This window comes from Nerophis lumbriciformis, linkage group LG28 (genome assembly GCF_033978685.3).
Source record: "Nerophis lumbriciformis linkage group LG28, RoL_Nlum_v2.1, whole genome shotgun sequence".
Taxonomy (NCBI): Eukaryota; Metazoa; Chordata; class Actinopteri; order Syngnathiformes; family Syngnathidae; genus Nerophis; species Nerophis lumbriciformis.
The window spans coordinates 8,109,591-8,133,697 of NC_084575.2; the positions used below are offsets into that span (position 1 = coordinate 8,109,591).

The 24,107-nt window shown below is 42.1% G+C and overlaps 1 protein-coding gene, 1 non-coding gene and 1 pseudogene across 2 annotated transcripts in view; 2 read left to right on the forward strand and 1 right to left on the reverse strand.

Annotated features, from left to right (window-relative positions):
* Positions 1-2,462: 2,462 nt before the first annotated feature.
* On the reverse strand, positions 2,463-2,571 carry LOC133571215 (5S ribosomal RNA; annotated as a pseudogene).
* A 1,361-nt stretch (positions 2,572-3,932) lies between these two features.
* LOC133571155 (5S ribosomal RNA) lies at positions 3,933-4,051 on the forward strand. Its single transcript, XR_009810312.1, has one exon. It is a non-coding gene; the product is annotated as a 5S ribosomal RNA (ribosomal RNA).
* A 6,639-nt stretch (positions 4,052-10,690) lies between these two features.
* The window catches only part of LOC133570492 (uncharacterized), a 46,321-nt gene continuing 32,904 nt past the window's right edge, over positions 10,691-24,107 (forward strand). Inside the window, exons 1-3 of the mRNA XM_061923166.2 lie at positions 10,691-10,709; positions 13,991-14,251; positions 22,420-23,111. Coding sequence (XP_061779150.2) covers positions 10,691-10,709; positions 13,991-14,251; positions 22,420-23,111 — 972 coding nt within the window. The remainder of the gene's footprint in view (positions 10,710-13,990; positions 14,252-22,419; positions 23,112-24,107) is intronic.

The window sequence follows — 24,107 nt, forward strand, 5'->3', positions numbered from 1 at the left end:
GGGAAAATCGGGAGGGTCGGCAAGTACAAGTGATGGGATCGGCAGTTCTTTTGACTGTACTGAATCACTAGAATCAGTTCCTTTAATTGAGTCGTTCAAAAAATTTGTTCACCGAATCCCCCCCCCCAAAAAAATAAAAAATAAAAATAGGAGGGGCGGGGCGTGCGTAGTACAGTACAGTGCAGACATTCGCGGGAGAAGCAGCAAATAGGGTGAACGCGAGTCCCTACACAGCTCTGTGCATGCAGTACACCAGGCAGTGAGTGACACAGTCAGCACAGTTCAGTACGTGAACCTGAATCACTTCTGCAGCAGCAGTTCTGTGTGCAGGTCGGCGAATCATGAGTCAGTCAGTAACAGCTTCCCCAGCGGCAGATCTCGGTGTGTGTCAGTTCGCCAACGACACAAGCCCTCAGCACCCAATGAACGACGCGCACAGTGACTGAACGAGAGCCTCAATGTGACGTCCTCCTCCGCGACACAGTCAGTTCTCTGTGTCAGTAGGTTCGCCAGTCCTCATTCTGAATGAGTGACTGAGTGATTCATGTCGTTAATCCGCGGTGAACGAATCGTTTGCTCAGTCCCTCCCCCCGCCCCCATGATGAGTAGCTGGCTGCGTCGTTCGCCGTCGTCGAGGGTTCAGTGAGTCACAGAATGCGCCAGTTCCACTCATACCGGCATGGTCGCGGCGGAGCTCAATTGAACTGAGAAAGGAACGAATCAGTTCATGAAGTGATTCGGTACAGTACGTTCACTCAAAAGATTTGTTCGTTCCAACGAATCGTTCGCGAACGACACAACATTAGCAAGTAAGCCGCTGAGCCGCATCAGAATGGTCAAAGAGCCGCGGGTTGCCGACCACTGAGTTAGACAGATGGAGATCGGGCTCCATAGAGTTGAAGCGTTGGTGAAACTGTATGGAATTGACCAAACATGATGGCTGTAGAATTGTTGGCTGATTACCAGTGATTCTACGGCGTCTTTAGGCTGGTTTCCGTGTTGGTCAGGGTGGTAACGCAGGGTCTGCTCCGCTGGACGGGTTAATCGCCGTTTTATGAGTAAGAAGTGACCTGCGTTCGTGTTATGAGACGGCCGTTCCACAAAAAGCACGCGTGTATAATTGTTTATATTGTCCGGACATTGGGGTGGGTTGTATTTTGTTAATGTGTGTGTGTGTTGGTGAATGTTGAAAAGTGTGTTGGATGTGTAGTGATTCAGTTTTATTGTTGGTACATTTATATATGCGTAGCTTAAAAAGAATTGTGTATGCACCTGCGGGTCTGACTTTTTCATTTTCCCTGTCTTGAAAGAGTTAATCATTACTCCCACACACACCCGCATCCCCTCACATCCCTGCTAATCTGTAAAGGTCTGGAAATTGTCCAAAATGTGTGTGTGTATGAGAAGATAGACAAATTATGTTCGGAAATCATATGAGTGAATCCATCCATCCATGTATCTTCTTCCGCTTATCAGAGGTCGGGTCGCGGGGGCAGCAGCCCAGACTTCTCTCTCCCGAGCCATTTCGTCCAGCTCAGAGTGAATAATAAATGTTGTTTATTATTATTAGGTTCTGATATAATACAGCTGTGCTTCTGGGTGAGAAAAATAGTTGACTGTTGAGGTTGTTTTTGTCTGTGTGAGTCTGATTGTGACTGTGCGATATTATAGTTTTGTAAAAAAAAGTGTCTGAGATTTTGATTACACAAAAAAGGCTCGCTCGTTGTTGATTTTTTTGTGCACGTGTGACGCAGTAAGAAGAAGAGGCGGCTCTGTTAGGAGACATTTTGAGATAAGAGGTGTGTCGTTGTGACGAGGTTGTGTGACGTGCTGCACGTTAGACGTGGGCCGGAGAGGTGTGTCACTGTTAGCATAGCATAGGTTAACATAAATTAGATTAGCATAGGATTAGTTTAGCATTGAGCTAGGTTAGCAAAAATTAGCTTACTGAGGCCTAGTAAGGCTAGGTTAGCATTTAGCTTGGCATTACAAAATGTGAGTGGACAGCTTTCTCAGTCTGAAGAGAGTGCTGACAGGTTGTACTGTTATCAGTTATAGAGGTATTGGAAAAGAACATGATTTATTAACGCCTTTTGACATATCAGGGACATTTAATGATCACTTGACATGCAAATTCTACATATGACACCTTTAATATTGCTAAATTAACACAACACATCAGTTCAGGTAATCCCTGCATATTTACTGCTCCTGTTGTGTTCTAATTAAATTAAGTAATTCATTTATACAGCACACATTCTCATATTGTGTATTAATTATGATACATTGTTGTATTGTTATATTGCAGTAACAGTCAAACTGGTGTTGAACATATTGACGGACTATCCGTGACTGGTGAATTTATAAAATGACATGTGTTTTTGTAAAACTGAAAGTGAAATAAAAACGATAGGTTTTTTTTGCAAGAAGTGAGAAACAGCGCCCTCTGGCGTGAGTGTAAAAGCTTACAGCACCTGGTATTCCCAGGCGGTCTCCCATCCAAGTACTAACCAGGCCCGACCCTGCTTAGCTTCCGAGATCGGGCGTGTTCAGGGTAGTATGGCCGTAAGCCGAAAGACGAGGTAAAGCCAACCTTTTTAAATGGAACTCTTACAGACGGGGTGAGAGACAATTGTTATTTATCTAAGAGCCTGGCGCGCATGCGTACACTAATGTGCTTTTTCTGTCTGTGTGAGGTGCAGCTCTCCATCCATTGTCTACCGCTTGTCTCTTTTGGGGTGGCAGGGGGTGCTGGAGCCTATCCCAGCTGCATTCAGATGCCACCTCATCACAGCTCTCAACACTGCTTTATGCTTAGGGACCGTCAATAAATCACTATTGTCTTGAAAAATGTATATCTGCTACATCAAAACACTGATTCATCTAAAAGAAGGTAAATATATTACTCATACCTCCTTATTGTGCATGCCCATTATTTCATAATTCTAACATATATATCCATGTTTAATATAAAAAAATAAGGATAATTTCCCAATAGTCTCCATGTCATACAATTTAGTAACCTAATTCCACTTATTAGTCGTGCTAACCTTTTAGTGTAACGCACACCCTTTTATTTTAAAATAGGGTTTTATTAAAAAAAAGTTTTTTAATAAAGATCATGTGCATGATATGTCTTATACAGATAATTATCAACATTTTTATTAGCTCCAAATGAGAGTCAAGTTGGTTTTATGTTGGATAGTCGTAGTTGTTGCGGGAGCTACAAATGAAACCATGGTTTTCAGTATTACAAATTTATATAAAATCCAATTAAACTTACATTTTAAAACAAAAAGGTGTGAAACACATTAGAGAAAACACTTCAAATATCAAGTGAATTTGGGATTTTAGGTCATATGACCAGGAATCTATTGAAAATAAACATTTGTTTTTAATATCAAAATGTTTTTGATCCTATTTTAAAATAAAAGGACTAATATAAAGTGGAATTTGGTTACTAAGTTGCATGATAACATGGAGGCTTTTAAAACAAATAATTATTGTTTACATTAAAAAAAATATTTAAATTATAAAATCAGGAACGATATTAAAACTGTAGGACTATTTATTTGACCTCCTTTTAGATGAATCAGTGTTTTGATGTAGCAGATTTACATCTTCGAAGACAATAGTAATTTATTGACGGTCCCTAAGCATAAAGTAGTGTTGAGAGCGGCACCTCTCCTGCAATCTCCCCGCAGCATGAGAGAGCAGTGTGGGCACAGTGAGGGGGAGCTTCCGCTGGAGCTCCGGAGGCAAATATCCACCGTGAAAGCAACTTGACCGCCGTAGCAAAGGAAGACAATCACACAGCCAGAAAAAGCACATTAGTGTACGCATGCGCGCCAGGCTCTTAGATAAATAACAATTGTCTCCCATCCCGTCTGTAAGAGTTCCATTTAAAAAGGTTGGTTTTACCTCGTCTTTCGGCTTACGGCCATACTACCCTGAACACGCCCGATCTCGTCCGATCTCGGAAGCTAAGCAGGGTCGGGCCTGGTTAGTACTTGGATGGGAGACCGCCTGGGAATACCAGGTGCTGTAAGCTTTTACACTCACGCCAGAGGGCGCTACAAAGTGCTGAGACTACAGCTGTTGTGATTCATGTATTGCTTTAATTGCAACTATTCCAAAATAAGGGAACATATTCGGTTATTATAATACAATTCCACTTAATATTTACAACTACAGTTGAAAGTACAAACCTTTACAACCGGATTTAAAACATAAATACCAACTAGAGCAATATTTAGATTGATTTAAAAATAATGGTGTGGTCTTTTGCAGTCAGTCAACCTCGCCCACGCCTCCTACCACTCCGTCCTGCATGAAGCTGAGGAGCCACGACTCGTCTCGCTCTGATCAGGCAACTTATGATTTAAAGGGGTCATATAAGCTACTGTTTATTTACCAAAATAAGTTGTATGTCTTTGTTTTGAAAATGTAAAAGTTTATTTTTATTTTCAGAATGTGGAAATAGTTGTACCGGGGGTGGGGGCGAAAGAGCTGGTTACTTGTTTCTCTCGCGAGATCTGGAATAGAGCTGGTTAATTGTTTCTCTCGCGAGATCTGACAAGACTGCGCGCGAAGCAAACACGGCGAGGATAAAGCAAGATGGCGTCTGACGGTGAAGACGTTATTGCAGTCGTCACAGTTCAGTGTTCTTAATGTGTGCGTCCATGTACACATATATGTCCTTTATTACACTCTTCAATAGAGTTAACATCATTAATAACTGTTTGCATCCGGTTATATTAGTCTGAACGCACTTCTTAGAGCTAGCTTAGCTTGCTAGTTAGCTTAGCTTGTTAGCTGCTAACAAAGAGAGATGAAAACACATCGCTAAGCAGAGATCAAGTGTGAGTGTAAAGTGTTGTGATTGTGTGAAAATGTGCGAAAGAACCATAGCAGAGTACGAGGAGGAACTTTGTCCAACAAAAGAGGAGAAGGAGCGACAACATGAAAAACATCAAGTTGTGTTACACACAACAGGTTTGTTTACTTCTTACTCTCACATCTTTACTAACTTTATATTTATTATTAACACTTTTCTTCAATAGATTGTCTATAGGAAGATGAATTGTCATGTGAGGATGTTCAGACACACAATATTTATGAGAGGTTGATGTTCCTCTCAGTTTGTAACAAAGTGTATCAACATGTTTACACAAAACTCACACAGTCACCGGGGGAATATTCCAGAGAGCAGGTTAAGTGCAAACTCCTGAGTATGTAAAGCTCCAGAGTTTGACCTCCAAAAATAAGAGAGGTAAGACAAAGTCAGAGTCAGTTACCATGGTAACTGACGCTGTAAACCTAGCCTGCTAGCTGGCAGGTTTGACAAGTTATTTATGTGTGTAAAAGCTATACTGACCTGTTATTTCCTTCATATTGGTGCAGCCATTAACCTACTACAACACCTGCTACATCCACCTACTCAGTGGCCTAGTGGTTAGAGTGTCCGTCCTGAGATGGGTAGGTTGTGAGTTCAAACCCCGACTGAGTCATACCAAAGACTATAAAAATGGCACTCAGCATCAAGGGTTGGAATTGGGGGTTAAATCACCATAAAAATGATTCCCGGGCGCGGACACCGCTGCTGCTCACTGCTCCACTCACCTTCCAGGGGGTGATCAAGGGTGATGGGTCAAATGCAGAGAACAATCTGGCCACACCTAGTGTGTGTGTGACAATCATTGGTACTTTAACTTTTTAATGTGGCAGTGATTGTGGAAAAAACAAAGCCTGATCTAAAGATGACATCTTGATCTCATACCATCTCAAACCAATTGGCCGTTCATTATTAAGTGAAATGTCTTAAAGTCGCTTAAATTTGTCTTTAACCAAGCAACACTATTTTATCCAGTTACTCGATTAATCGAAAACATTTCCAGTAGAACACTTGATTAATAACATTTTCAATAGCCACAGCCCTATATTTCATGTACGATATAATATTTAGCATGTAGGAGTTAAAATGTGTTTTGTTTGTGTCCTGTAGACATCCATCAGCTGATTGGACACCAAGAAGAATGTCTCTCTCATCTGCAGGGGGACAGTTTCACTTCAGAGGATCCACAGCCCTCACACATGAAAGAGGAAGAGGAGGGAGAGTGTCCTGTAGGGCAGGAGGAGGATGATGTCAGCAAGTTTCCACTGACTGTTGTCTCTGTGAAGACTGAAGAGCATGAAGACAAAGCACCTGAGTCCTCACAGCTTCATCACAGTCCAAGTAAGCACAACATCCACATATCATCTAATACAATGTTTGTGACACATGTTCATCCGGGGGCCACATTTAAAGTTAAAGTACCAATGATTGTCACACACACACACTAGGTGTGGCGAAATTATTCTCTGCATTTGACCCATCACCCTTGATCACCCCCTGGGAGGTGAGGGGAGCAGTGGGCAGCAGCGGTGGCTGCGCCCGGGAATCATTTTGGTGATTTAACCCCCAATTCCAACCCTTGATGCTGAGTGCCAAGCAGGGAGGGAATGGGTCCCATTTTTATAGTCTTTGGTATGACTCGGCCGGGATTTGAACTCCCAACCTACCGATCTCAGGACGGACACTCTAACCACTAGGCCACTGAGTAGGTAGTATTTATGACTAAAGATGGAGATATACTTGCTTTTTAACACCACCATTTAAAAATGAATGCTCATCAATCATCAACAGTGTAATTGCTGGGGTGTAACCATGTGACCTAGAGGCCGTCCTCCTTACCTCACGTGGTCAAATGAAGGCAAACATTCAATATGGCTACTGTTTATTTACCTTTAGCAGCACATATGTCAGCATATTTCAAAGGTTTAGTGGTGAAGATTAGGGATGTATACCAAGTACCATTTTTTTTAGTACTGGTTCCTAATTATGTCGTCCATGAGGACCGTGAAGATTCTGGACTAATGACACAACTATTTGTATTTTTAATTCCAGCTGACTGACGTAACTATGACACGTTGTATTGAGTTCAGCTGCCGCTGCTACACATTAAAATCAGCTTTGAATAATGACAAATAAGGAAGCAACAACACGCAAAAGTTTGATGTGTGTGTTATTGACAAGAAGATGACATAACTGCATTTCACCTTGCACTGCACACATAGTTGACTTCTTTAAGACTTCAAATAAACAGCTGTTTTTTTCTTCTTTTTTTTTTCTTTATTTAATCAGGTAAAAATCCCATTGAGATCAAAGATCTCTTTTCCAAGGGAAACCTGGCCAAGAGGGCAGCAGCAAGGTTACATTAAAAACAGTAAACAACACATAAAACATAAAATGTACAACATTAAAACTTGCTGACATAACACATGTGCATACAGACAAGGTAGACTGCAATCCTTTCACAGAAGCTTTAAACTCATTCAATGTAACAAGGGTTTGAAGTTGAATATTGGATTGTAGGTTATTCCAAGCCTTCGCTGCTGAAAACCTAAATGCTTTCTTGCCCAGTTCAGTTCTTACTTTGGGGACGACAAATTGCAGAACATTCATTGAACGAAGATTGTGACTTCCTTGTTTCTTTGTTAAAAGACATGTCAGATAAGATGGGGTGATACCCAGAATGGTTTTGTAGATGAACACATACCAATGATTGAGGCGTCACGCACATAAAGATGTCCAGTTAACCATTGAGTATAACACACAATGGTGAGTAAGTTAACCATTGAGTATAACACACAATGGTGAGTAAGTTAACCATTGAGTATAACACACAATGGTGAGTAAGTTAACCATTGAGTATAACACACAATGGTGAGTAAGTTGACCATTGAGTATAACACACAATGGTGAGTAAGTTAACCATTGAGTATAACACACAATGGTGAGTAAGTTGGTGATGAATCTCAGTGCCCCGTGGTACACACTATCCAGCTTGTGGAGACAACCAGCAGTAGCATTCATGTACAACACATCTCCATAGTCAATAACAGGTAAAAAGGTTGTTTCCACCAATTTCTGTTTCACAATAAAAGAAAAGTTGTTTCTATAATAAAATCCCAGTAAAAGTTTCAGTTTTTTTTTACAACACACTGAATGTGTTCCTTAAAACTCAAGTGGTCATTAATTAAAAATCCTAAATATTTAAAATCAGATACTAACACAATTTTGTAGCCCATTTCTTGTTCAAATGTTCTCACACAGTGCTGATCTTACAGTTTTTGATGTGGTAAAGAACATACACTTTGTTTTCTCTGCATTTAAAAGCAGTTGAAGATAGCAAAGTTGTTCTTGTACTCTGTCAAATGCTTGTTGTAGATATTTAAAGGCCTCAGCAGGAGTGGGTGCTGTGCAGTATATGACAGTATCATCAGCGTAGGAATGGAAAGTTGAGTTCGGAATATTCCGTCCAAGATTATTAATTATTAATTAATAATGGGCCCAACACAGAACCTTGAGGGACACCCTTTTTCACTTGCAGTACGTCCGAGAAGGAACCCTCTATCTGAACAGCCTGAGTTCTGCTTGTGAGGTCATTTGCAAACCATCCAACTGCTTGCTGAGAAAAACCAATAGCTGAAAGACGTTTGATTAAAATGACATGATCAACAGTATCAAATGCCTTTGAAAAGTCAATGAAGAGGGACAGACAGCACTGCTTCTTGTCAAGAGCTTCAGTTACATCATTTATAAACTTCATAGCAGCAGTAACAGTACTGTGATTTCTGCCAAAACCTGACTGAAATGGTGACAGAATAAAGTTGGTGTCCAAAAAGTATTTTATCTGTTCACTGATAAGGGATTCAAGCACTTTTGCCAGAACAGAGAGTTTAGAGATCGGTCTGTAATTATTTAGATTACTAGGGTCACCTCCTTTTAATTGGAGGATTACAAGGACATATTTCCAATCCAAGGGGATTTCATTTGAAATTAGAGTAAGGTTAAAAATGTGAGTCAGTGGTCCAGCTATAATTTCAGCTGCCAACTTTAGGAAGAGCGGCTCCAACTTATCTGAGCCAGCTGGTTTTCTAGGTTTAAGTTGTTTTAGAGCACTCATTACCTCTGTTGTGGTAAAAGGCGTAAAGTTAAAAACTTGGGTATTTTCAACGGTTCTTTTTGTTAGCGGAACTTCAGTAAAGTTGTCAGAATTATAGAGAAAACCAGAGGAAATAAAATGATTATTATAATGACTACCCATTTCTCTTCTGTCACTTACTCTGACACCATCAACAAGTATACTAGGTGGGAGATTGACTGAATTACAGCAGGCGGACAAAGATTTGATGATTTTCCAAAACTTCTTTTGGTGTTTGAGGTTTTCAGTTGTTGTGGAGAAATAAAATTCTGATTTGACTTTCCGAAGGAGAGAGGTAAATTGATTTTTTAATTGTCTAAAATTCAACCAATCTGCTTCCAACCCTGACTTGCGTACCCTGGCCCAAGCAGCATTACGCTCATGCAATACATCTGACAGGTCCGATGTAAACCACTGATTGTCACGTCCTTTAACCCTACATTTTAAAAGGGGCATGTTTGTTCACTATACTCAAACAGTTTTTGTGAAAATATTTCCAAGCCAGTTCAACATTATCAAAAAGAGCAATTCTATCCCAATTAAAAAGATGCAAGTCATGTAAAAAAGCTTGCGTCTCAAATAATTTCATATTATGTTTTTCAAGAAGACGAGGCTTGCTTTTAGGAATCCTTGTGTCTCGCACTACTGCAATCACACAATGATCACTCACATCATTAGGGAAAACACCAGATACAACACATTTAAAGGGCATATTTGTTAGAATTAAGTCAATGAGTGTAGCTTTTTGAGGGCATTTAGGATTAGGTCTTGTAGCTGAGTTAATTAATTGTGTTAAATTTAGAGATTCACACTGTGCTTTCAAAGAGTCAGACACAAATGTGAGCCAGTCCCAGTTCAAATCACTATTTAATTGTATTTCAGTTGAGACAGAAGCTTCACAAGAGTAGATAGGGAATTACTAGGGCAGGGGTCGGCAACTTTTACCACTCAAAGAGCCATTTTGACCAGTTTCACAAATTAAAGAAGATAATGGGAGCCACAAAACTCTGTTGAAATTTAAAATGAAATAACACTACATACAACGTTTTTTTTTTTGCTTTGTGCTATGTATAACCAGGGGTCTCAGACACGCGGCCCGCACCTTAATATGAAAATTGAATGTTACTGCGGCCCGAGAGTTTTATATGAATGGCGCTTGACAGCGTCATACTTGCCAACCCTCCCGATTTTTCCGGGAGACTACGAATAATTTTAGGGCAACTATTCTCTCGAGCGTGCCGTGATGACACGGCATTTAACGCCCTCTACAACCTGTACAAACAGAGTGCCGGCCCAGCCACAGGATGTATGAGGCTTCTGCTAACTCACACAAATGACAGCAAGGCATACTTGGTTAACAGCCACACAGGTCACACTGACGGCGGCCGTGTAAAACAACTTTAACACTCTTACTAATAATGCGCCACACTGTGAACCCACACCAAACAAGAATGACAAACACATTTCGGAAGAACATCCGCACCTTAACACAACATAAACACAACAGAACAAATACCCAGAATCCTTTGCAGCCCTAACTCTTCCGGGCTACATTATACACCCCCCCCCCCCCCCTACCACCAAACCCCGCCCACCTCAACCGACGCACGGAGGGGTTCAAACCCCGCCCACCTCAACCGACGCACGGAGGGGTTTGGGGGGTGATGGTTGGGGGAGAGCAAGGTTGGGGTGGGCGGGGTTTGGTGGTAGCGGGGGTGTATAATGTAGCCCGGAAGAGTTAGGGCTGCATGGGATTCTGGGTATTTGTTCTGTTGTGTTTATGTTGTGTTAAGGTGCGGATGTTCTCCCGAAATGTGTTTGTCATTCTTGTTTGGTTTTGGTTCACAGTGTGGCGCATATTAGTAAGAGTGTTAAAGTTGTTTTATACGGCCACCGTCAGTGTAACCTGTGTGGCTGTTGACCAAGTATGACTTGCTCTCACTTATGTAAGCAAGCAGTAGTTGAATACAACATGTGGCTTGGCTGGCACACTGTAAGTACAGGTTGTAGAGGGCGTTAAATGCTGTACCATCACGGCAAGCCCTTATTATAATTGTTAGGGTGAAAATCTGAAAATATTTGTCCCGGGAGATTTCTGGGAGAGGCACTGAAATCCGGAAGTCTCCCAGGAAAATCAGGAGCTGAGCCGCATCAGAGTGATCAAAGAGCCGCATGCGGCTCCGGATCCGCGGGTTGCCGACCCCTGTACTAGGGGCAGATGGAGGCCTATAACACCCCACTACCATAATGTGGTGATTTCTAGCTAATTCAATTTCAAGTGCTAACAGTTCAAGTTCTTTACTTACTGATTCAGAGAGCACTAATTTAACATCAAACCTCTGCTTAATATATATGGCCACTCCACCACCTTTTCTTTGTCGGTCAGTACGATAGACATTATAGCCATGAATGTAAATATCTTTATTAAGCACAGATTGTTTAAGCCAAGTTTCAGATAAGACTACAATATCAGCATTTGTTGAGTTTATCCAGATCTTTATCATATCCAGTTTAGGGAGTAAACTCCGAACATTGATATGAATAATCCCAAGACTAGTTTTAAAATCTGTAGGTGGAAAACCTTGTGTAGGTGTATCAGGGCCTGGATTAGTCTCAACATTTCCCGAGAGCAATAACAATAATATAACTAAACATTTGCGCTTAAAGTTACCATCTTTTGAGTCAGTCTTTAATCTGTGAAAGTAAGTTCTCACAATAGGGGAGGATGCAGTAATGTTGACGTGATCTCTCAAAACAAGGAAACAATAAGAATGAATGGACTCTACCATAGTATGCAGCCATTTTGTTTTGTCCAAAGTCACAGAAATCTTCAACTGAGATAAGGCCGAGGTTATTTTGTAGCTGCCATGATGATGAAATGTCAAATTATCAAATATGTCAAACTGTGCATCTTGAAGTAGCATAGCTCGTGGGTGGGGGTGACCAGACCCATTTGGGACACCAGTAAAACCACACGAAAGTATAAAACACAATATAATAATTTGTGACATAGTGAGAGGAGAAGTTCCACTTGTTTTACCACTTTTGATGATGTTAGCAGACAGGGCTAAAGACTAGCAACCAAGGCCGACGGGTGGAAGCCCGTAGACAAAGCCAATGGCTGGAGGCAAACAGCAGGTCGATGGAAGGCTAGTAGGCAGGTCGATGGTGGAAGGCTAGCAGGCAGGTCGATGGTGAAAGGCTGGTAGGCAGGTCGACGGTGGAAGGCTAGCAGGCAGGTCGATGGTGGAAGGCTAGAAGGCAGGTCGATGGTGGAAGGCTGGTAGGCAGGTCAACGGTGGAAGGCTAGCAGGCAGGTCGATGGTGGAAGGCTAGCAGGCAGGTCGATGGTGGAAAGCTAGCAGGCAGGTCGACGGTGGAAGGCTAGCAGGCAGGTCGATGGTGGAAGGCTAGCAGGCAGGTCGATGGTGGAAGGCTAGCAGGCAGGTCGATGGTGGAAGGCTAGCAGGCAGGTCGACGGTGGAAGGCTAGCAGGCAGGTCGATGGTGGAAGGCTATCAGGCTGGCCGATGGTGGAAGACTAGCAGGCAGGCCGATGGTGGAAGGCTGGCAGGCAGGTCGATGGTGGAAGGCTGGCAGGCAGGTTGATTGTGGAAGGCTAGCAGGCAGGTCGATGGTGGAAGGCTAGGAGGCAGGTCGATAGTGGAAGGCTGGTAGGCAGGTTGATGGTGGAAGGCTAGCAGGCAGGTCGATGGTGGAAGGCTAGGAGGCAGGTCGATGGTGGAAGGCTAGTGGCGCGGTTGGTAGAGTGGCCGTGCCTGAGGGTTCCTGGTTCAATCCCCACCTTCTACCAACCTAGTCACGTCTGTTGTGTCCTTGAGCAGGACACTTCACCCTTGCTCCTGATGGGTCGTGGTAAGCGCCTTGCATGGCAGATCTCGCCATTAGTGTGTGAATGAGTGAATGAGACGGGATGAGTTTGCTAAGTACAAAAATGAGTCGAAATTTTTGAATGAAAGAAACTTCTGTTCTAAATGTGTCCTCTAGATGTCGCAATAGCAATTCTTTGTATCTTTGTATATGATGCTACATATCTAAAACACAACTAAAACACATGATGTTAGCGCACCAGTCGGGGAAAATGAGCAAACTACATCAATAACATCCTGTAATTTGATTTTGATATTATTTATTTATCTTGATGGATTGAAAATGAACACCAATGAGTTGACTGATGAACATTATCACATAATTGATTCTGAAAGTGTAAAAAAGGACAACTAAAGATAGAATACTATTGTATGTAAAAAAAAAAAAAAAAACATGATTTGTACATTTTCAGAATGTGTTTGTTCTATTTGTAAACAAAGAAAACAATCTGCAATTTTCTTTATTTTTACGTTATCTTGCCGTGATTTTAACAGTCCGGCCAACTTGGAGTAGATCTTTCTCCATGTGGCCCCCCATCTAAAATTAGTTTAAACACCCCTGGCCGAGATCTTCCTGCGAAAAGCAGATAGGAGAAAAAAATCTAATTATGAAACGGAATAGATCCCTAAAGATTTGTTGAGTAATATCAAGGATTATCCGTCGGTGGCGTTCCCAGACATGTGGAACTATCTTGAGTTCCAGACGTCATTCTACACCACAAATTGTGGTTAAGTTTAGAGATAAAGTTTAGGTGTCATAGACCGTATACAGAATACAATATTTACACACTTTATATCAGTGAGTGTAAAGTTAAGAATGCCTCAATCAATGCTGCCTTGTACTTATAATAAAACTTGCTCCTCATCAAATATCCAAGTCTGTTTTTGTACTCACTTTTGAATACATTTTAGTGGCTGGGACAAAAGGAAGTATATCCCGTGTTTTTATTGGTTGTTTTGTTACACTCTTTTAACACAACACACGAAAGAACACAAATAATGTCATTGTGTTAACAGTGTCAGTCCAAAACTATTTCTATTCTCTCTTTATCTTATTGACTTATTTACCCAACAGACGTTCAACAGCCCCTTCACATTAAAGAGGAAGAGGATGATCCACAGCCCACCTACATTAAAGAGGAAGAGGAGGATCCACAGCACACCCACATGAAAGAGGAAGAGGAAGATCCACACATGAAAGAGGAAGAGGAGGGAGAGTGTGTTGTAGGGCAGGAGGAGGATGATGTCAGCAAGTTTCCACTGACTGTTGTCTCTGTGAAGACTGAAGAGCATGAAGACAAAGCACCTGAGTCCTCACAGCTTCATCACAGTCCAAGTAAGCACATATCATTTTATTCTCAGGGCATTCAATCCATCACAACTGGACTGTTCACTTTGTCTTAGAAGACTCAGCCAAATAGGCTTCATCACTTCATGCTCATACACTTCAAGTCTTAAATCTAATCATTGGATTTTAGAGGGGAACTGCACTTTTTGGGGGAATTTTTCTATCGTTCACAATCATTATAAAAGACATGATGGTGGATCTATATATATATAAAAAAAAATCACATTCTAATTAGGACTGGGCGATATGGCCTTTTATTAATATGTGGATATGTTTAGTCCATGTCACGATACACCATATATATGTGGATATGTTTAGGCCATGTCACGAATTTAGAGGGGAACTGCACTTTTTGGGAATTTTTCTATTGTTCACAATCTTTTTAAAAGACATGATGGTGGATATATATATATATATAAACAAAAATACATTCTAAGTAGGGCTGGGAGATATGGCCTTTTATTAAAATCTCTATTTTTAGTCCATGTCACGATACACCATATATATGTGGATATGTTTAGGCCATGTCACGATACACCATATATATGTGGATATGTTTAGTCCATGTCACGATACACCATATATATGTGGATATTTTGCCTTAGCTTTGAATGAACACTTGATGCATATAATCACAGCAGTATGATGATTATATGTGTCTACATTAAAACATTCTTCTTCATACTGCATTAATATATGCTACTTTTAAACTTTCATGCAGAGAGGGAAACCACAACTAAGTCAATTTAGCAAAAGTGTATTTATTAAACAGTTATTAAGCAGTGGTACAAACATTCATGTCATTTCAAAACAGAAAGTGCAAGATTGTCAGACATTTTAAAACAAGCTATTAGTTCACTTCTGTGCATGATGTCACTAAGATGACATATCAAAACAACACTAAATTAAAGTGCACTTTCTGTACAGAACGCCACTACAATAGTTTAAAACAAATGAAGTGCACTTTTGTGCATGATGTCACACAATATATTTCAATAAGTGTCATATAATAATGAGCTGCATAATAGGAAATCAAATAGTGTATGTCCTTCACTATGTGGTAGGTTCCTGCGGACGATATCTCCTTCTGATGTGGAAATGGTTGCTTGGGCATTTTGTTGGTGTGGCACAGAACGGAGATGTTGACATGCAGAGTTTCAAGCACTCTTCATTCTCTAGCGGGTGACTTTTCAAATGATGCTACATTAGCAGTGCTGCTACTTTTTGTAGCAACGCTTTTGCCGCATACTTGTTCACCATCTACCCGCTTGAAGCCAAACCACCGCCAGACGATGGACCCCCTGCTGTTTGTTTTGGGAACTATTTCTTCCTTCATTTGTTACCAGATTGGCACCTTCTTTCTCTCGTATTACCAGTAGCACCACAGCTAACGTTACCATGCCGCTACCTGTTTGCTCCGTGAGAGCGTATGACGTTGCACACGTGACAGTATGTGACGTATGTAAGAAGGTGCGCTTGTTTTATGTCTCTGTGAGAAGGAGAGACAAGAAAGAGTGAGAAGAGCCTGTAGTGTAATGCCTGCAGCTAAAAGCAACTGTGTGAGAACGTATACTCCAATATCACCATATAGTCATTCTTATACCGCACGGAGACAAACCCACGATATATCCAGTATATTACATACATCACCCAGCCCTAATTCTAACTCATAAATGTAAATAAAAGTCCACTTGCAATGGAGCCAATGGGAGGTCCTCTATAACCATCCAAAATACACCAACAATACTCCATTTGCATTTTGTGGCTTGAATGTCCACCAAGTGTTAGTTGAGTTGAGTTTATTTGGAACATGCATGCATACAACATGATACATCACACATGCATGCATACAACATGATACATCACACATGCATGAATACAACATGATACATCACACATGCATGCATAGAACATGATACATCACACATGCATGCATACAACATGATACATCACACATGCATGCATACAACATGATACATCACACATGCATGCATACAAACATGATACATCACACATGCATGCATACAAACATGATACATCACACATGCATGCATACAACATGATACATCACACATGCATGCATTCATACAATATGATACATCACACATGCATGCATACAACATGATACATCACACATGCATGCATGCATACAATATGATACATCACACATTCATGCATACAACATGATACATCACACATGCATGCATACAACTTGATACATTACACATGCATGCATACAACATGATACATCACACATGCATGCAATATGATACATCACACATGCATGCATACAACATGATACATCACACATGCATGCTTACAACATGATACATCACACATGCATGTATACAACATGATACATCACAATTTCCAGTTTGTCTTTTCAACATGTTGGAAAAGGAGTAGGAAGATTTACTTACTTACTTACTTAGTCCTCTTGCACTTCAGGGCGCGTAGAGCCGACCATAGCAACCAGGTCTCTCCATCTGGGTCTGTTGTGGGCAAGGTGTTGAGCTTGTGCCATAGTCACATTGCAGGCCTTAAGGTCCTGGGCTAATACATCCAGCCAGCGAGTCCTGGGGGCGCCTCTAGGGCGTCTCCAGCCAGCTCGCTGCGGGTTGAAGTCCAGGATTTTGCGCGTGGGGTGTTCCCCCGGCAGGCAGATGACATGGCCATACCAGCGCACTCGCCGCATTGCCGCGAGGCGAGAGGCTGGGAGCTGTTGGGTTAGCTCTCTTAGGGTCTTGTTGGTGACATGCTGGCTCCACGTGATGCCTTCTATCCTCCTGAGGGCTCTGGAATCAAAGCCATCTAGCCTGGCCGCCAGGATGTTATTCAGCGGCCATGTTTCCGAACCGTACAGAAGGACAGAGATGACAGAGGAATTGTAGACCCTCAACTTGGTGTCCCGAGATATGTGCCGGTGTCGCCACAACGGTCTCCACAGGGACTGCATGACGGAGGCTGCAAGGGTGCGACGGCGGTCCACCTCTCGTTTGAGGTCGCCGGTGTTGGTGACTGTCGAGCCGAGGTATCTGAAGGTAGGGACAAAGTGGACAGGGGTATTCTCAAATAAGAAGGGTGGTGGGTCTGGTCCATCGCCGATATGCATGAGTTCGGTTTTGGACCAGCTGATTTTCAGGCTGAGCTGTTTGGTCTCCTCATCAAACACACCAAGGGCCTCCCTGAGCTGGTCAGCGGTCTCACTGAACAGGGTGGTGTCATCGGCGTATTCGAGGTCCTTTAGGGTGTAGTTTCCAAGTGACACCCCGGGGACTCGCACACAGACTCTGGACATCAGGTGGTCGATGACACAGTTAAATAGTTCTGGTGCGGCAACACAGCCTTGCCTGACCCACTCAGAGTCTTTACAGCTCACACGCACACAGCTTTCTGCACCCTGATACAACTGCTGAAAGAGTGTGGTGATTTTAGTTGGGACTCCGAGGGACTTCAGGATGTTCCAGAGGGACCCGTGGTCCACAGTGTCGAAGGCAGCCTTAAGGTCAATGAAGGCAATGTAGAGGTGCCGGTCCTTTCTGAGCTCCCGGGCCTTTTCTATTAAGAGCCGGATGGCAGAGATGTGATCCATGGTGGAACGATTGAGCATGAAGCCGGCCTGTTCTTGGCGGCGTCTGCTTCTGGTTGCAGGTAGAGCTCGGGTGAGTAATATGCGGGTAAAGAGTTTACCGGGGATGGAGAGGAGTGTGATCCCTCTATGGTTGCTGCAGGTCAGCTGGTCTCCCTTATGCTTCCAAAATGGTAGTATAATGCCCCGCCTCCAGTCATCAGGCAGCGACTCAGAGACCCACACATGGTTGATGATCTGTGTGAGCCAGAGGATGATGTTGTCTCCTCTGGCCTTCAGCATCTCTGCTGTGATGGTACATAAGCCAGGGGCTTTTCCATTCTTGAGTTTCGTTAGGGCTGCTCTGACTTCAGCTGGAGAGACAGGGGCGGTGGAGCAGTCCGGGACTGTGGTGGTGTGGGTGGTAGGGGTGGGGTCTTCTGGGGCAGGGGGATGGTTGAGGAGCTCGCTGAAATGCTCCTTCCAGCGGCTGATGCAATCCGCTTCAGTGGAGAGGATGTTGCCAGCCTGATCCTTGACTAGGAAGCAGCGCTGGCGGGGGCCCGCTTTCCCTTTGCGGAGCAGGTTGAAAAGCTGCCGCAGGTTGTTGTTTTGGGAAGCCGTCTCCATAGCTGTCGCCTGGTTGCTCCAGAAGTTCGCCCTGTCGCGTCGAATAGGCAGATTGCGTTGGCTGTTGAGGCGTCGATACAGGTCCAGGTCTCCCCGCAGACGGGCTGCTCGTCTGTTATTCACGATATCTAGTGTGTCTTGTGATATCCAGGGCTTCTTGGTGGCAGGTCTCGTCCGCCCGATTGATTCTTTGGAAGCCTCAATGACCTTGTTTTTAAAGTGAGGCCATTCTTTATCAATCCCACTGGAGAGGGCATTGAATCGGTTTGCGATGGAACATCTGTACGTCTCCATGATGGTCGGGTCTTGCAGTCGTGAGGAGTCTAGCCTGGGGGAGGCATTAGTTAATACCCCTGCCTTGAACTTCAGCCGCATGTCGGCTATCAGCAGGCGGTGGTCGGTGTTACCAAGCTGTGCACCTCTGAAGACACGGCAGTTGGTGATGGATGTTTTCCAGCGGCGGGATATGAGGATGTGGTCGATGGCTTTCTTTGTTTTTCCATTTGGGCTGTACCAGGTCCAATGATGGATCCGCTTCCGGGGAAACCAAGTGTCGGCGATGCAGAGGTTGGTGGCTCTGCACAGATTAAGCAATCGTTGGCCGTTATCATTGGTGGTGCTGTTGATAAAGACGGGACCTGTTACTGCCGGGAGGGTGAGGTCCTGGGTGGAGATTGTAGCATTGGCATCTGTGAGGACGATGACAATGTCATGAGGGGGGGCTGCCAGGATGGCGTCATGTAGCCGGTCGTGGAAGGTGTCCTTTGCCTGGTCTGGGGTGACATCAGTTGGGCTATAGGCGACAATAACTGTCATCTTCCCATGTTGGTGTAATAGACGGACAGAGAGCAGTCTATCACTGACTGGTTTCCAGCTGATGATTGACTTCCTCCGGTATAGCGGGATGGCTAGGGCTACGCCGTAGAGGCCTCTACCATCATTTGGGCCACTCCAGAGAAAAAGGTGGTCTCCGGCGGTGGTCTCTCCAGTACCGCGCCAGCGTGACTCGCAAAGGCCAGCGAGGGTAATGTTGTAGTTGGAGAGTTCATGGGAGAGAAGTGTTGCATAGCCGGGGCGTAGGAGTGTTTGGACATTCCAGCAGGCAATGCGGGTTTTGTAACGGAGATCCAAATGTCGTAGTTCGAGGGCATGCAGGGGTCTGTTGCCAGGGTAGTCCGTCCGGTTAAATCTAGTTGCTCTGGTTGGATTCGTAACTGTTTAGTTTTCACCATGCTGGGTAGTTGGCCCTGCGATGGCTAGTCAGCTGGTGGGGCTGCCACCTTACAGCATGCTGACAGGCTGTGAACCCCTTACGTATGGCAGGGGGTTCGGCGGAAGCTGCTCATTAGTGCCATCCTGGTGCCGTGAGCCCCCCGAAAGTTACAGGTTCACCATGCACTGAGCCCAGGCAGGCACCAGGTAGGTTTAAGCTGTCGCACCTCGTCAAGGTTACACAGTTCCTTGTCCTGGTGGGGTGAGGCCCCCAGAACAGCGACAGCGGCCCCCAGGACAGCGACAGAACAAGTAGGAAGAAGCAGAGCTTATTTAATTCTACCCCTTTTCTTTTACATAACAGTTGCGAACACTTTTGTTCACTTCCTGTTCTCAATGTGTTCACAATATACTCCATAAGTAATCACAATAAAAATAAATAAATAATAATGAGTGAAGTAAGTTATATTTCATATGGTGAGATGAGTAAGATGATGTAGAAAATGAATAATGGATGAAATAAATTGAGAATGTTTATCTTCTTCTTTGTACTTTGTAAACACTTTAAGTGTGAAGAGTTTCTTGAAGTGGATCATATTAGTACATTGTTTGATTGCTTTGCTTCATCCATTCCATCATTTAATTCCACATACTGATATACTGAAGGTCTTAAGTGTTGTACGTGCATAAAAATGTTTTAAATTACATTTTTCTCTAAGATGATATTTCTCATCTTTATTTGAGAATTGTTGTACATTCTTGGCTAGCAGGTTATAGTTTGCTTTGTGTATCATTTTAGCTGTTTGCTAATTCACTATGTGGTGGAATTTCAGTATTTTTGATTCAATAAATAAAGTGTTTGTATGTTGTCTATATCCAACATGATGTATTATTATAACTGATCTTTTTTGTAACACAGTTAATGAATGAAGTGTACTTTTGTAGTTATTTCCCATATTTCTACACAATAAGTCAGATATGTAACACTAGTGAGCAGTAGAGAATATGAAGTCATTTTTGTCCCAGGACTTATTTTGCTTTATTCATTATTGCAATGTCTTTTGCCACCTTATGTGGTATATTTTTTACATGAGATTTCCAGTTCAATTTATCATCTGTTATTACACCCAAAAATCCGGTTTATTTTACCCATTCAATGTCTACTCTGTCCATTTGGACTTCTCCTGTAACCAAATAGCATTATTTTACTTTTACTGAGACTCAAAGATAGTTTGTTTTTGTCAAAGCATCTTTTTAATGTGTTCATTTCTTCTGTTATTATTTGTATTATCTTCTGTGTGTTCTCTCCTGAACAGAAAGCAGTTGTGTCGTCTGCAAATAAAACTAACTTTAAGTCCTTTGTAACTTTACAAATGTGGTTTATATAAAGATGAAACAATCTTGGTCCCAGTATTGATCCCTGGGGTACACCACAAGATATATCTAGCCGTGTTGACATATTTTCACCCATCTTCACATATTGCTTCCTGTTGGTTAAATAGCTTCTTACCCAGTTCAAGACCAAACCTCTGATGCCATATCCTCCTAGTTTTGTTATAAAAATATCATGATTAATTGTGTCAAATGCTTTAGTTAAGTCCATGAATACTGCGGCCGCACATTCTTTACCATCTATTGCATTGCTCATTTCTTTTGTTATTTGGATTAATGCTATCCATGTTGACATATTTGCTGTGAATTCTGGTGTGTAGTTAGTAAACTGGTGTATGTCTCCATTCTTATAAATTGGTACGACTTTTGCAATTTTCATTTTGTCAGGGAATTTGCGGGTTAGAAATGATACGTTGCTGATATATGTCAGAGGTTCTGAAATGTCTTCTATAACCTTTTTTATGGTTACCATATCTATTCCATGACAGTCGGTTGAGGTCTTGGATTTACAATGTTTTACAATTTTGATTATTTCTTCTTTAGTCACGTTCTTAAGAAACATGGAATTGGGATTTCTGTCTATGAGCTCACTCAAGTCCTCAACTGATCCATCATCTGCATTTGGAAATCTTTGTTCCACATTTTTTCCAATATTAACAAAGTAATCATTAAAACGTTCAACTATTTGGTTCATATTGTCATTTTTTGTATTTCCATGTAGAAAGTACTGGGGGTAATCTTTCTTAGCAGCATTTTTAATGATGCTATTTAGGATGCCCCATGTTGCTCTCATGTTGTTTCTGTTCTTCTTTAATAATTGTCTGTAGTATTCCTTCTTACATGTTCCTAGTATACCAATTAGCTTGTTTTTATATTTATTATACTTATTTTCTGCCTCTATAGATGTCTGTGTTATTAATATTCCATATAATGTCTTTTTTTTGTGACAAGCATTTTTCAGTCCTTTTGTCATCCATGGTTGGTTGTTTTTCTTTTGCTTCTTACTAACTTCTTTCCATGGACAACATAAACATTGATATTATACATGTGGGCCAATACATATATATATATATATATATATATATATATATATATATAGATATATATATATATATATATATATATATATATATATATATTTGATGTGGCAAGCTACTTTTGCAGTGTAGCTTGTAGTGTAGCGTGCTACAATTCTCTGAGGATAGCTTAGCTACATTTAATTGAGAGTAACTTGTAGCTTAGCTTACTACATTGTCCAGGTAGCTTGCCCATCACTGTCTATTTGGCCTAGCTCACATGTCAATAGTTTGAATACTGCAAACTTCAATACAGTAACACCTCATTTGTTCTGCAGACGTCCAGCGGGTGTCAGCGGGGAGTCATGAAGAGGAGTGGCACACCAGTGTGGGACAGAAGGAGCTACAGGCCCCCTCCCACATTAAAGAGGAGCAGCTTCATGATGAAGATGAAGCTCAGTCCTTACAGCTTCATCACAGTCAAAGTGAGGAGAACAGAGGGGCGGAGCTTGTAAGTCAACACATCACAGAAGCTGATGGAGAGCATTGTGAAGATATCAAGTCAGAACCAGACAGCATCTTTGCTCCACTGTCAGACATGGACCACATGTCTGACAGTGACATGTCTGACTCTTCTGATCACAGTGACCACATCCAAAAACCTTTGGAGAGTAAAAATGACTCTAAAGGTGATACGAGACATCACACTAACAACAAACACTTTGAGTGCTCTGAATGTGGGAAATCATTTAGAAAGAAGAGTCATTTTACAGAACACATGAGAACACATACTGGAGAGAAACCTTTTGCTTGCTCAGCTTGTGCTAAAAGATTCAAAACTAAGAAGGAAATGATATTACACATGAGAACACACACAGGTGAGCAATCTTTTGCTTGCTCTGTTTGTAAGAAGAGTTTCTCCAGAAAGGAACACATGACCACACACATGAGAACACACACTGGAGAGAAACCTTTTGCTTGCTCAGCTTGTGCTGAAAGTTTCAACACTAAGAAGGAACTTATATTACATGTGAGAACACACACAGGTGGTAAACCTTTTACTTGCGCCGTTTGTAAGAAGAGTTTCTCCAGAAAGGAACACATGACCAGACACATGAGAACACACACTGGAGAGAAACCTTTTGTTTGCTCAGCTTGTGCTAAAAGATTCAACACTAAGAAGGAAATGATATTACACATGAGAACACACACAGGTGAGCAATCTTTTGCTTGCTCTGTTTGTAAGAAGAGTTTCTCCAGAAAGGAACACATGACCACACACATGAGAACACACACTGGAGAGAAACCTTTTACTTGCTCTGTTTGTAAGAAGAGTTTCTCCAGAAAGGGTGACATGACCATACACATGAGAACACACACTGGAGAGAAACCTTATGCTTGCTCAGCTTGTGCTAAAAGATTCAACACTAAGAAAGTCATGATCACACACATGAGAACACACACAGGTGAGAAACCTTTTACTTGCTCTGTTTGTAAGAAGAGTTTCTCCAGAAAGGGTGACATGACCACACACATGAGAACACACACTGGAGAGAAACCTTTTGCTTGCTCAGCTTGTGCTGAAAGTTTCAACACTAAGAAGGAACTTATATTACATGTGAGAACACACACAGGTGGTAAACCTTTTACTTGCGCCGTTTGTAAGAAGAGTTTCTCCAGAAAGGAACACATGACCAGACACATGAGAACACACACTGGAGAGAGACCTTTTGTTTGCTCAGCTTGTGCTAAAAGATTCAACACTAAGAAGGAAATGATATTACACATGAGGACACACACAGGTGAGAAACCCTTTGCTTGCTCTGTTTGTAAGAAGATTTTCTCCAGAAAGGAACACATGACCACACACATGAGAACACACACTGGAGAGAAACCTTTTACTTGCTCTGTTTGTAAGAAGAGTTTCTCCAGAAAGGGTGACATGACCATACACATGGGAACACACACTGGAGAGAAACCTTTTGCTTGCTCAGCTTGTGCTAAAAGATTCAACACTAAAAAGAAA